This window comes from Mus musculus, chromosome 8, assembly GCF_000001635.26.
Source record: "Mus musculus strain C57BL/6J chromosome 8, GRCm38.p6 C57BL/6J".
NCBI lineage: Eukaryota > Metazoa > Chordata > Mammalia > Rodentia > Muridae > Mus > Mus musculus.
The window spans coordinates 122,294,652-122,306,849 of NC_000074.6; the positions used below are offsets into that span (position 1 = coordinate 122,294,652).

The following is a 12,198-nucleotide window of genomic DNA, read 5'->3' on the forward strand; positions in this document are numbered from 1 at the left end:
CTCCCTCCCTCCAGACCCTACTCGAGTTATTGTCCCCATCCCCTCCTGAGCCTGGTGACTCACTAGGAATGTTGCTGACCAAGTCTCTGTGGCCTGAGGCTCTGGCAAGAACAGGGATCTCCGTTTGTCTTTGTCACACCTCAGTTTCCCAATCTGTAAAATGGAAAGGAATCTAGTCCCTCAGCTGCCAGGAGGGTTTTGAACCCCATCCCTGCCCCAGGCCTCGGTTTCCCCACCACATCATGGGCCATTCTAGAGCTGCCCATTCCGTATTCTTTTCAAAGCTGCGGAGGTGGGATCCTGACCTTGCCCCCAGCCTCTCCGCTCCTCAGCGTACCGTATTACAGAATAGGGTCTATAGTCAGCAGTCGGGGGCACTGGCTCCCACCGCACCCCCAAGCCTCTGACCTAACAGCCACTGGTATGAGCAGGGGTTTGTTGTTGTTGTTGTTGTTTTAATGTGTAATTGCAAAATAGTGGGGAAACAAGGTCCCCTGGAGAGCTTAGGCTGAGACCTAAGGGAGGAAGAGTCAGGAGTGACCTCATGGCCTCCCTCAGTCCTGGCCCCCACACTAAGGGTCTCTGTCACCTGTTTTTATTAACTGTGTGTGAGGGTACACTATCCCATCGTGAGGCCTTCCAGGGGGCCTCTCAGACCCTGCCAGAGGGCATCCATCTCATTTGGGCAGCTCCCGCCTCCCCCCAGAGCACAGAGCTGGATAAAAGCTACCTGCTTGTTTCTAGATCAGCCTTGCTGTCTCGGGAGGAAGAGGATGGAGGAAAGGAACAGGGTCAAGTCAGTCTGAGAAGCTGGCATTACCACAGACAGGGAAGCCTGAGGAGTCCTGAGGGACGGACCAAGTGCTGTGATACGGAGACAGGGAAGGGACCGTGGCTGGGACACAGATGACTCGGAAGCCCCACAGCGTTGAGAAAGCATTCTTGAATCAGAGCCGAGGGGCAGAAGCTGAGCGGGGTGGAGGTGGAGTGGAGAGAAGATGCTGATGGTGTTGGTGAGAGCGTGAAGGACACACAACACAGGGCCTCATGTGTAAGCAGGGCAGGGAGAGGATGGGGTACCCACAGTGTGGAAGGAGGGGGTACCCACAGTGTGTTAGAGGATGGGGTACCCACAGTGTGTTAGAGGATGGGGCACCCACAGTGTGTTAGAGGATAGTGCACCCACAGTGTGTTAGAGGATAGTGTACCTACAGTGTGTTAGAGGATAGTGCACCCACAGTGTGTTAGAGGATGGGGCACCCACAGTGTGTTAAAGGATAGTGCACCCACAGTGTGTTAGAGGATAGTGTACCCACAGTGTGTTAGAGGATGGGGTACCCACAGTGTGTTAGAGGATGGGGTACCCACAGTGTGCTAGAGGATGGGGTACCCGCAGTGTGTTAGAGGATGGGGTACCCACAGTGTGTTAGAGGATAGTGTACCCACAATGTGTTAGAGGATGGGTTACCCACAGTGTGTTAGAGGATAGTGTACCCACAGTGTGTTAGAGGATGGGGCACCCACAATGTGTTAGAGGATTGTGTACCCACAGTGTGTTAGAGGGTGGGGCACCCACAGTGTGAGAGGATGGGGCACCCGCAGTGGGTTTGGGAAGTGCTCAGAGCACTGTGCTGTTCCAGATGGGCACAGCCCAGCCTGCTGAGTGGAGGGCTTGTCTGTCACACAGGAGCCACCCCCTCCTGAGTAGCCATCTGCCTCTGCCCTGTGCCACACAGCGACGGCTCCATTAGTGAAACCCGCTCACATGGCTCAGTTCTTATCACCCATCTGGAGAAGGGATCACTCCAGCCTCAGCGCCCATCTCCGAGGCTTGTTTCCTCCTCTTTGCCCCAGGCGATGAGCTGTGGCCTCAGCAGGCCCGGGCCCCATCCTATCGCAGGACCCCCAGGCCATGGCCATCCCCGGGGAGCACAACCAGCCCCCTTGATATCCTGGGCCTTCCCCCATGCGGCCCCTCCCCCAGAAGCGCAGGCCATGGCTTCCCGGAGTGAAACAATCTTGTGTAATCTATCAGTGGCTATCGGGCCCATCGAGGGGAGGGACGGGAGTGGCTGGGCCTAGAGATGGCGCCAACCTTTAGCGTTGATAAAGTTTCCGAGTTCAGCTGTGATGAATGTTGAGTAAGCGCAGGCCGCAGATAGGATGTGGACTTGGCAGGCCCGAGGCTCCGGCTGAAACCAATCTCCCTCTATCAGCCAGGCTGGGCTTTCTCAGGCCCCCGGCCCTCTTCCCTCCTCCTAGCCTCCCTTTCTCTAGGCCTTGCCCCACCCAGGCCCCTGCCCCTGGGGACAGGGTAAAGGACCAGCTTACTGGTTGGATCTGTCCTGACAGAGGAACCAGGCTTAAGCCAAAGGGAAGATACTGAGGGAGCTCACAGAGGTAGCTGTTGAAACGGAGTGAGGGCCCAGCGCACCCCGACCCTCCACAGGTCCTGCATCTTCAGGCTTGTCGCTTGGTGGTGCTGCTTGCTGTACCCTGATTAAACCTCAGCTCCGTCCTGGGCCTTTAGACTTAGGAGCTCAGCCTGGACTTTCTGTGCCCCTCCCCATCCTAGGTCTTCCTACATGCAGTACCTGAGCTCATTTTAGTTTAAATGCCCGCCCCATTCAACAAACCCCAGAACCCCGACATCCCATGGACTGAACTAGCCCTCTGAGGTACATAGGCCCACATCTGTCTCCATCTCAGACTGATCCCCTCTCTTGACTGCACAGTGAGTCCCCAGCTTGGACCCTGCCTGGAACTTCCTGGTCCCCCCAGGGCCTCTCCGTCCACTCCTCACCAGAACTCTGTAAGGTCGGATGTGGGTCCCTGGACCTTGCAGCCCAGCTAGGTCTCCATTCTGTATGTCCCTGAAGAGCAGGCCGGGTGGTGGCTAGGAGGGCTGCCTTCCACCTCAGTTTCCGTTCATGGCTTCCACATTCCTGCATGCTGGTGCTAGCCAGGCTCTGACAGACTCCAGCAAGTGGTTGTGGGCAGCGTACATGTACCTGCAGGGATCTGGGCTGAAGGAGCCATAGTTTCTAAAGACTACAGGTACACCAGGAGGGGGCAGGGGTCACCCCCACAAAACAGAGGGGTGTCCTGACTCCAACTGAGCCAGGAGCAGCTAGCAGAGCCTAGGGTCTGGTTCCAGGAGCAGACATAGGGGGCCAGGGGTGGCCAGAAACAGAGGTGGAAAGGGAGATACGGGGATTATGGAGAGAAACGAGGCCTCACAAGGGCAACAGCGAGGCCTTAGTTCTCATCTACTGTGAATAAGGATGGGTCCAGAGACCTTGTTACTTTCTGTCTCAGTTTCTCATACTTAGAGCAGGGTAGTACCAAATTGGAACGCTAGTAAGTGTCATGCGTCAATGACATGCTCAGCTCTCCATTGTGTTCAGTGGCCCTTTCTCAGCCCCAGGGCTGAGGTCTGCCTCTGACCACTGGTACAGTGTGAAGCACATGGCTGGGGTGCCTGGGTCCTCAGAGGCTTCCAGAGGGCCACGCAGCTACACACGGACTAGCCAGAGCAGCAGCAGCAGCTCAGGGCAGGGAAGCCCACCATATTCTGGCCATTAAGTCGGAGTTGGCTTTTGTGTAAGGGTTGGAAACGGGAGCGGAATACATTTCCAGGAGGTGGGGGGGGGAGCTCGGTGCTGCCCACGGCCCAGCCAGGATCACAGCTGTGTGAAGCCTTGGTTCCTCTGGGGATAGGCAAGGGAAGGTGACTGATGGCAGATTTTCAGTGACTCCTTTTAAAGTTTCTGGAACCAATTTGACCCCAGGTCGCCAGCGTGTGTTTCTTTTCACAAGACAGCGCCATGCAGAGCTCTGCATTTTATCTGGGCTGCATGTCACCCACACATACCTTTTTTTCCTCAGTAAAGATTCTTGCCTTTAAACGTCAAGCATCAGGAAAAGCCTGTATTTACTGTGTGTGAATCATATCTCAATAAGATCTTCTTAGTGTTTGAATGCTGAGGTCTGTATAGACGCATGTTTACTAGGATGTGGGTCCTGACTCTGTCAGACCCACTGCTCGGTGCCTCTGTAGTGACTGAGGAAGGTATGCGTCACCTTCTAGGATGTCCTGAGTTCCAAACCCACGTGACCTGGGGTGGACCCTCGTGATGCTCACAGCCAGGCACAGAAGCAGTCAGCAGGTCAACCATCAAAGACCACACGGGATAGAGAGGACCAGGCAAGACAGAGAAGGACGTAGGGCTCAGACTCCTTGGGAAGGGACATGAGCTCCCCACAGAGGGTCTGTGGGGACACCCTCTGTGACACACTGGGTGAGAAACATCTCCTGTCCCATCCTGTGTCTGTTCAGGCCCCGGGCCACCCATGCTGTGAACAGTCCATAGACTCAAAGATGGCAGCCCCTGGCTCCAGCTCCAGCTTGACTGTCATCATTGGGAACCCCAGGGGGCAGACACACTTCCCCTTCTAGGGTGGGGTGTGTGCACTCAAGTGAACAAGCAGTGCTATATGGCCAGCTCTTTTGTGGCCAGCCTAGTGTGGGCAGCGTCCCTCCTGGGCTCTGTGAGATCTGTTCCTCCAATAGTGTCCTCATCTCTACCACCAGTTTGGCTGTCTCTTTAGCGCCCACTTGAGTTTGAGGTCAAGGTTGAGACCACCCTGAGCTTCAAGTGGCCCTTCACTCTTCCCGGGGACACTGGACACCTGCTAAGCCTTAAGGGCCACAAGGGTGTCTGAACTTGTTGTGTACAACTGTGATAAGGTGGTGGTCCCAGAGGACCCAAATGACCACACTGAGTGTGGGACCCTGAAGGAGGAGAGTCCTTAAATAGGCTGAAGGGGTACACTGGGGAATTCAGCGGCCACTCAAGGACAAGTTTGGGGCACTGGTGACAGACATTTACACAGGACATATGCTTGGGGGACCTGGCCCTTTCCTGGCTGGCAAGACAATTTGGGCTATGTCCAAGGAGTATGGCCAGAGGTGAAAGAGACTCTACCCTGAGAGCCCTGCCCCACTGCAGTGTGGGTAACATGCCTGAGATGATCTTGTGGCACTGGGGTCAGAGTTATCGTCAAGGTTCTTCACCGCGTCCCTGTCGGTACTTCCTGACTGAGCCATTAGAACTGAAAGCGAAGGCAAGTCTGAGGAGCTTAAACTGTGCTCCGGGCCTGCAGCTCTGGGTCCATGTGCCTCTGACTCCTTAGCATTGCTCAGATCAGAACCCCCGCTCAGATGGGGCCTAGATGAGGACCTACTGTCAGAGGTCATGGTGCCGCTAGCCAAGAAGTAAGGCTTTAGAACTTAGACCTGAGATGCAGGCGCGAGCCCTTAGACTGTTTGGCCATAGTCCCCACTGGGCTGAGTCCTGTGATGCTAAACTCGGCCCCTGAGGGAGGGCAGGGCTATCTTGCCGCCTGTGCGTCCCCGCCGTGGCCCTCACTGCCTGCTGCCCAGTGGTGGGAACGTCTGTATCTGTTTCTATTTTCTCTCTGCTCTCAGGGCCTTATCTGACAGCTGGTCCTGCTGGAGGCCAGGGTCTCCCTCCTGGCAGTGCCAAGCCATTCCAGTGAAGTGAGGAGACTCTATAAGCAAGGTGGGGGGCTTCCTATACCTCCTGATGGCCTCCCCAGCCCTGCAAGAAACAGCAAGTTGTCACAGTAACACCAGGCTGTGATCCCAGCCATTGTCCCATTTGGCTGTGTGGACTCCAGCCTCCACAAGAGTTTCCGTGAGTCCTGCCTTTGAGTGTGCTCTGTCCCCCACTCCACTTCTTTTTCTCCTGGCCCAACTGGGAGGAGCCTCCTCTGTCATCAGTCCTTGCCACCTCCTCCAGGAAGCCCCCCCCCCCTCTCTTAACACCTCTCCCTCTTGGCCATTCACACAGGTACCTGTGCTCCTTTGGGGAAAGAAGTTTAGTTGTGCCGTATCTCCGGCTCCTGGTCCTTACTAAATCTGGCACAAGGGAATGTGGGGAGGTTTGAGGAGTGTGGGAGCAGATGAAGTGGCTGTGGTTAGGAATGTGGCTGCCTGCTCTCTGGGTTCTACCTGGCATCTGTCTGCGAGATCCAGGGCCCAAGGATGGGCAACAGCTGTTGCAGGTCGCCTTTGTCCCATTATAGGAAGAGAGGAAAGAATCTCTGGGTGACCCTAAAGGAAGGACCCTGTGCCAGGCAGGCTCCTGTGGGCCTTGGTCTGATGACCAAGGGTTTGGAGCACTGGGTGCTGCTCTGGTATTAACGGTGGTTCCCATCCCACATGGTAGTCTGCAGAGGGCTCATCCATGACAGAATCCTGTCTGGACCAAGGAGCCCCCTTCATGCTGCCTGGGTGACACAGATGGGGTTTAGTCCCCCTTCCAGGACCTGCAGTGGTCTCCATGTGGTGGTTTCAAAATGACCACCACCACCCTTCATTGCGACTCCTCAAAGCCAGGAGAAGGCTGCAGTCACCTCACTTACAAGGACTTGGAAAGCACTGGGCATCAGCCTGCTGTACAGAGCCCGTCTCCATAATTCAGTTTTAAAGCATGAAAAAGGGAGTTGATGAAATTCCGCTATCAGCTCCGAGCCAATATGCAAAATATCTCACCCCCAATCAAATAGCTATTATGTTTTCATTCCCAAGCGGCGTCCGGCTTAATGAGCAGGAGACGGATGGGCGCTTGGGCGTCTGCTCCCTGTGATAACCAAGGGGCTCGGGGCACTGTGGGGGCTGTTCCCAGTGCTGCCCTGGCTGTGGGTGGCCATCATGGTGGCCTGTGGATGCCGCTGAGAAATGTCGTCTTGCACTCGGACCTCTCCAACCTGAGCAGTAGTAGCCAGGCAGCAGGGACAGCATCTGCCTCACTATGGGTAACAGGAGCTGTGGTTCAAGACTGTACGAAGGGAGGAGCACCTGTCTGGTCAGGTTTGAATGAGGTCCAAGTTCCTTTCTCTCCTTGCAGCATACCCTTGAGGATCATGAGCGAGTTGTTCTGCCTTAGTTGAATGGGCCTCAGTTTGCCCATCCATAAAGTGGGTGTAACCCAGACTTCCCTCTTGAGGTGTGTGTAGCAGGTAATGACTGGCTACTTATGGAAATGACATTTAGATAGGACTGGCCTCAGGTTCCCTTACTCTTCTTTGCCCCCACTCCATGGCACCCAGTCTGGCTCACATTACATATTCTGTATGACCTTTCCATGCCAAGATCTAACATGAACCCTCTGTGCCTTAGGTTCCCCACTGAGACAGGCCTGGAAGATGACCTCACTAGGCTATGTCAGTGGGAGAGGTTAAGGAGGGACATCGTGAAGGGCTGGGCTGAGGCTTCTTGTACACAGTTGGTGCTTAATAACCACTTTCCACATCTCCTAGCCCTGTCGGGTTATTGGTGGCAGGAACCAGTGACAGCTGGTGTTTGCAAAGCACTGGCCCCCAGCTCCCTACGCTGCTGCAGTCTGATAGTGCGGGCCAGCAGTCCTGGGAGGCTGCAGCTGTGATAGTTTCCATTGGTAGCTCAGGAGAAGGAGTACAGAGAGGTAGAGCCGCTTGCCCAAGGTCACACAGCAAGGACACAGTTTTGATCTGTCATTGTACCTGGTTGGGAACAGTGAGGTTCCCCAAAAGGACCCTAGCATAGGGCATGCTGGGGAGGAACAGTATCCAGCCATGGATCACAGATTCCCCTGACCTACAGGACCAGTCTCCCCTCAGCCCCCCGCAACCCCCTTCCTACTCTCCACAACCTTCACGGGCCTAGGTGTGGCAGAGGGCCCAGTACCAGCTCCACTGGAGCCGACTTGGGAAGCCATAGAGGCCCCAGGCAGGAATGCCGCGTCCGGCTGCGGGCCCACACCGTCTGCGGTGGTGATTGTCTCCTGCAGTATCAGAGCCACGTTAATTGTTCTGGAACTAAATTAACAGCATCAGAATGAGCCGCTTGCAGCCCCGCTTCTTTCTCCACGCTCCTCCACGCAGCTTTGTGAGGAGCGGTCGCCTTTGTTCCTGTAAATGGAGGAACAGCCCTGCTCCAGGCGCCTGGGTGTGGGAGATCCACCTGGGTGGGCACCAGGCTGGGCTCCATGACATTACTGAAGAAGGATGCTTCAGCTTGTGCCCCCTCATTGACCCAGCTCAGTGGCAGTCCCAGAGGGCAGGCTTCATCCCATTGACTGGAGTAGGCAACTGAGACTCCAGGGACTTCCCAGGCCTGGAGACGCACGAAGCTCCAGCAGAGGGGTAGGTCCATGCACCTAGGCAGAACAGTCTCCAGCATCCTGAAGGGAGGCTCTGCTCAGGGTGGGCCTCCACCACAGCGGGTGTCCAGCCCTGGTACAAGGTCATAGCGGCCAACACACGTATCCAGCCTACCTTGAGTCTGCTACTGTGAGCCTCAGCCCTCTCCTGCCTGTCACCCTGCTATAGCAATGCAGCTGGAACAGATTGGGAGGCTGGGTTTAGGACTAGCACCACAGAACTGCAGCCAGGAAACCAGCCTCATTTCCCCTTCCTGGGACTTGTGTTGGTACCCCAGTGCCCCGGGTTGGGGTTCCACCTGTGCGAGTTCACTCACACTCAGTACACAGCGTTGCTGGTGCAGATAACTTCCCCCACAGGTCCTAGTCTGAGCCTCACCCCCTGTCCTTGCTCATGTTCCTGACTTAGAAACCACTGTGGCTCTTTGGTCCCCAGGAGTGACATGAGACCCCTGCACCCTAGAATGGTGTCAGGCCATCTGAGGCCAGTGTGAGCAGAATGGCACTGACCCCTGTAGTGTGGTTGGGATTGTCTGGAAACCTGGTCGCAGCCTGGTGTCTCTTCCGTCTTGTGGGTCCCCATGCCATTGACATGACCAATAGATACTATGGCTCTCACAGTAGCTTCAGCATGGGTGCAGGCTGACCCACGTTGGGAGCTGTGAGTCTGGGGAGAGGCAGGTTTCATTAGCAGGGAACCCTCAAGCATCCAAGCGGTGCCTCCTAGTCCACCCCTGCCTGGAGACGTGGGCCCGCCTCCAGAAAGGCTCTGAAGTGGTGAGCACTGCTGCTCAGCTTGTAGAGAGCACTTGTCAACTGTACACAAAGCCCTGGGCCGGATCCCTGACACTTGTATACCTGGTGTGCTGATGGGTGCCTCGAATGCCCCCCCCCCAGGAGGTGGAGGCAGGAGCCTCTACCACACAGTACCCCAGTTCTCAGCCTTCCTAACACTGCAACCCTTTAATACAGTTCTTATGTTGTGGACCCCCAACCATAAAATAGTTTCTGTGCTACCTCACCACTGAAATCTGCTGCTGTTACAAATTGTACTGTAAATCTGTGTTTTATGATGGTCTTAGGAGACCACTATGGAAGGGTCCTTCAACCGCCAAAGGGATGGCAACCCACAGGTTGAGAACCACTGACACCATAAGTTCAAGGCCAACCCAGAATGCATGAGATCCTGTCAGAAAACAACAATAACAACAACAACTCAAAGATGGCTTGTGTATGCTGTCTGCCCTGTCCTCCACCCTAGGGTACACACCTCACCCTCAGGTGCCCTCAGTCACTCTGACACATCATGCATGGCTTTTTGGTTTACTTTCTCTAGTGCCCTGAGGCCTCACTGCTCTGATACTCAAGGCTCCTCCCACTCCAGGGGGTGTGTCCAAGACTCAAGCTCATTACCTCCTCAGTGACCACAAAATGACAAGGACAGGGGTCTCCTGGAAGCTGTGGCTAAACAGCACAAACTGGGGGCGGGGTGGGGCGGGGCTATGGCTAAAGAACACGAACTAGGGGAGGGGCTATGGCTAAAGTGCATGAACTGGCCCCCCCCCCCCCCCCCCCCCCCCGCTGTGGCTAAAGAGACCGAACTAGGGGTGGGGCTAGGTGGAAGCTGTAGCTAAAGGGCTTGAGCTGGGGACCCCAGGCTAGGTGAGGATTTCAGTAGTGCCTCTATTCTCTGTTCCTGTTGCCCATACCCTGGAGTAACTTCATAGATTGTATCCTCTGGATCCCCTGAGAGTCACCGAAGAACGATGGGGGGCTTATTCCAGCCTGCCATCTCCACGGCAAGGTGGATGCCCCCCGACTCGTCTGGAGGGAGGGAGAGGAAAGCTCCCCAGCCCCCACTGTGAAAGACACCTGCATTCTGAGCCAGGTCACGCGTCTGCCATGTTTGTGTCCAGCATGGTTTTGCTCAAATGTAGTAAGCACAAGAACTCACCCTTGGAGAGCCCTGGACCAAACCCCCAGGGCAGGGTGGCTCGACAGATGGGGCCTGCGGGGCCATAAGAGACAGCAGACATGTCGACTGTGTGGCCCTACGAGTTTGTGTGTGACCTGTGAGGCAGGAAGGCCTGCAGTGCCCATCTGAGCCCAGAAGGATCATCCTGTGTTGGTTTCTGTTAGTTGTGAGTGGTTGGGAAGGTTGGGACTCTTGTCCTAGCAAGGAGGGTGTCCATTGCCTGGGGAGGGACAGACAACAGGAAGGGCAAGAACAGAAAATGCATAAAATGACCCCAAAGCTTAGGAATTGCTGTGGGCCGGGAGTACATGGGGTGGAGTTCACATGGTTGTCACCAGGGGACCCAGAAGGTGTCGTAGCCTTCGCCTCTGTGGGTAGCTGGCCCTGCTGTGTCCTGATACCCACTCTACCCAGGCACCAAAGCTCAGCCTGTACAGCCATTAGGAAACCAGGGTGACCTTATTTGGAAACACATCATGATATCCAGGGGCTCATGTCCACAGGTTCCCTCAGAGACATGGAGGCCGGAGAAGAAGCCAAGGCCATGGACAGCAGCCCCAAGGAGCAGGAAGCCCCAGACCCAGAGGCCCCAGCCATAGAGGAGCCCCCAAGTCCACCCAGAGAAGGTAAGTGTGCAGACCCAGAGAGGTTAAGAGGTTTGTCTGGGGTCACACAGCCCCCATGCCAACAGGGATCCGACGACCTAGGTCGGATGACCTAGACTCATCCCATTATCATGTCGCCCCTTTCCTCAGCCCCCTGACCTCCTCAGATTCTCCTGGGCCTCCTGGTTGCAGTTTGCTGGGTCTGCATTTCTGAATCTGAGGACAGGCCGCAGAAGGAAGCCCCACAGACCCCCTACACTACCCAAACTCTAGGAGGACAGTTCAGGCCAGGTCTGGAGGTAGGGCAGTAAGACTTCAAGGGCCCCAAAGGCCTGAGAAGAGGGACTCACGGTGGCAGAGTACTCGGGAGATTAGCACTGCTGTGTTCTGGTGGCCACTGAGCTCAAGGGAGATGGTAGCGAGCTCTGGGGTATCTAAGGGACACCTGCATCCCGACCCAGGTATCTGGGCTCTGCATGGCTGTGAGTCTAGAGCCCTGCCACCTCTCTCTGCAGCTCTGAGCTTCAGGAGCGCTTCGCTTCTTACCCATGAGCCTTTCTTCCCCCTGCAGCCCCCAGCTGCATGAGCGGGAACGGCATGGGGAAAAGGCCCGGGGAAGTGGCTGAGTCAGGAAAGAGCTTTCCACATAGGCTTGAGGACCTCAGCATCTCTGTGAAATCCAGATGTGTGCTGCAGGCCTATGACCTCAACACCGGGAAGGTAGACACAGTGTCCCTGGGGCTCACTAGCCTGACAGGTCGACTCTCAGAAAACAAGGTAGAGAGCGGCTAAGGAATTGATGTTTGGCCACCACACATGAAGAGGAAGGCAAAGGGAATGACAGAGGAGACAGACAGGGACATCAGAGAGTCTCACAGCTTGAGTGGGGAGCAGAGGTCCCACACAGGTCCCACAGCCTTTCATCCCTAGGGCTCCTCATCGTGCACGTCACCAGTGTGCCAGAGTCCCTGACTGAGTGGATGCAGGCCAGGGACCCTTCCTTTCCCCTTTCCCTTTCCATTCTAAGCCCAGTCCCCAGCCTGAGGTTCTGGCCTTTCTGTGGCTCTGACTCCCCTCACCCTCAGCTCCCGGGGAACCCCTGCCTCTGGAGTGAGGAAGCCAGTGCCAGGCCTGGTACACAGTCCTGAGAAGTGAAGCTATGGCTGCCTCAGTTTCTCCTGGGTGGCCTCCAGGAGAGCAGGTGCCGTGCTCAGAGGCTGCTGCAGTATCTCCCTCACCATCGGTGCCACCATCAGGAGACACACTAGTGCAGCCGTGGCCGGGCTGCCAAAGGGCAAGTGGCTGGCGGCTGCTGGACTCTGACCCATGGCTTCCCGGGGAGCTGGCCTTTATCTGATTGGGGAGCTGGGGCTGCTGAAGGGGTAGGCGG

The 12,198-nt window shown here is 56.0% G+C and overlaps 1 protein-coding gene across 3 annotated transcripts in view, besides 4 other annotated features; it reads left to right on the top strand.

The window, feature by feature from the left end:
• Zfpm1 (zinc finger protein, multitype 1) overlaps positions 1-12,198 on the top strand; it is a 56,007-nt gene that overhangs the window by 12,796 nt on the left and 31,013 nt on the right. For all 3 annotated transcript variants that reach the window (XM_030243422.1, NM_009569.4, XM_006530851.4), the window contains one exon: positions 10,707-10,829. In XM_030243422.1, the coding sequence (XP_030099282.1) occupies positions 10,721-10,829 (109 nt within the window). In that variant the 5' untranslated portion in view covers positions 10,707-10,720. The remainder of the gene's footprint in view (positions 1-10,706; positions 10,830-12,198) is intronic.
• Positions 1,600-1,955: an enhancer, noted in NCBI's record as "Zfpm1R7 preCRMcc fragment". NCBI's record gives its function as "erythroid enhancer when stably integrated in mouse MEL cells" and the evidence as "EXISTENCE:reporter gene assay evidence [ECO:0000049][PMID:17038566]".
• Positions 1,600-2,400: a biological region, named in NCBI's record as "Zfpm1R7 and Zfpm1R21 erythroid cis-regulatory modules".
• Positions 1,977-2,400: an enhancer, noted in NCBI's record as "Zfpm1R21 preCRMcc fragment". NCBI's record gives its function as "erythroid enhancer when transiently transfected in human K562 cells" and the evidence as "EXISTENCE:reporter gene assay evidence [ECO:0000049][PMID:17038566]".
• Positions 6,458-6,760: an enhancer, noted in NCBI's record as "Zfpm1R18 preCRMcc fragment". NCBI's record gives its function as "erythroid enhancer when transiently transfected in human K562 cells" and the evidence as "EXISTENCE:reporter gene assay evidence [ECO:0000049][PMID:17038566]".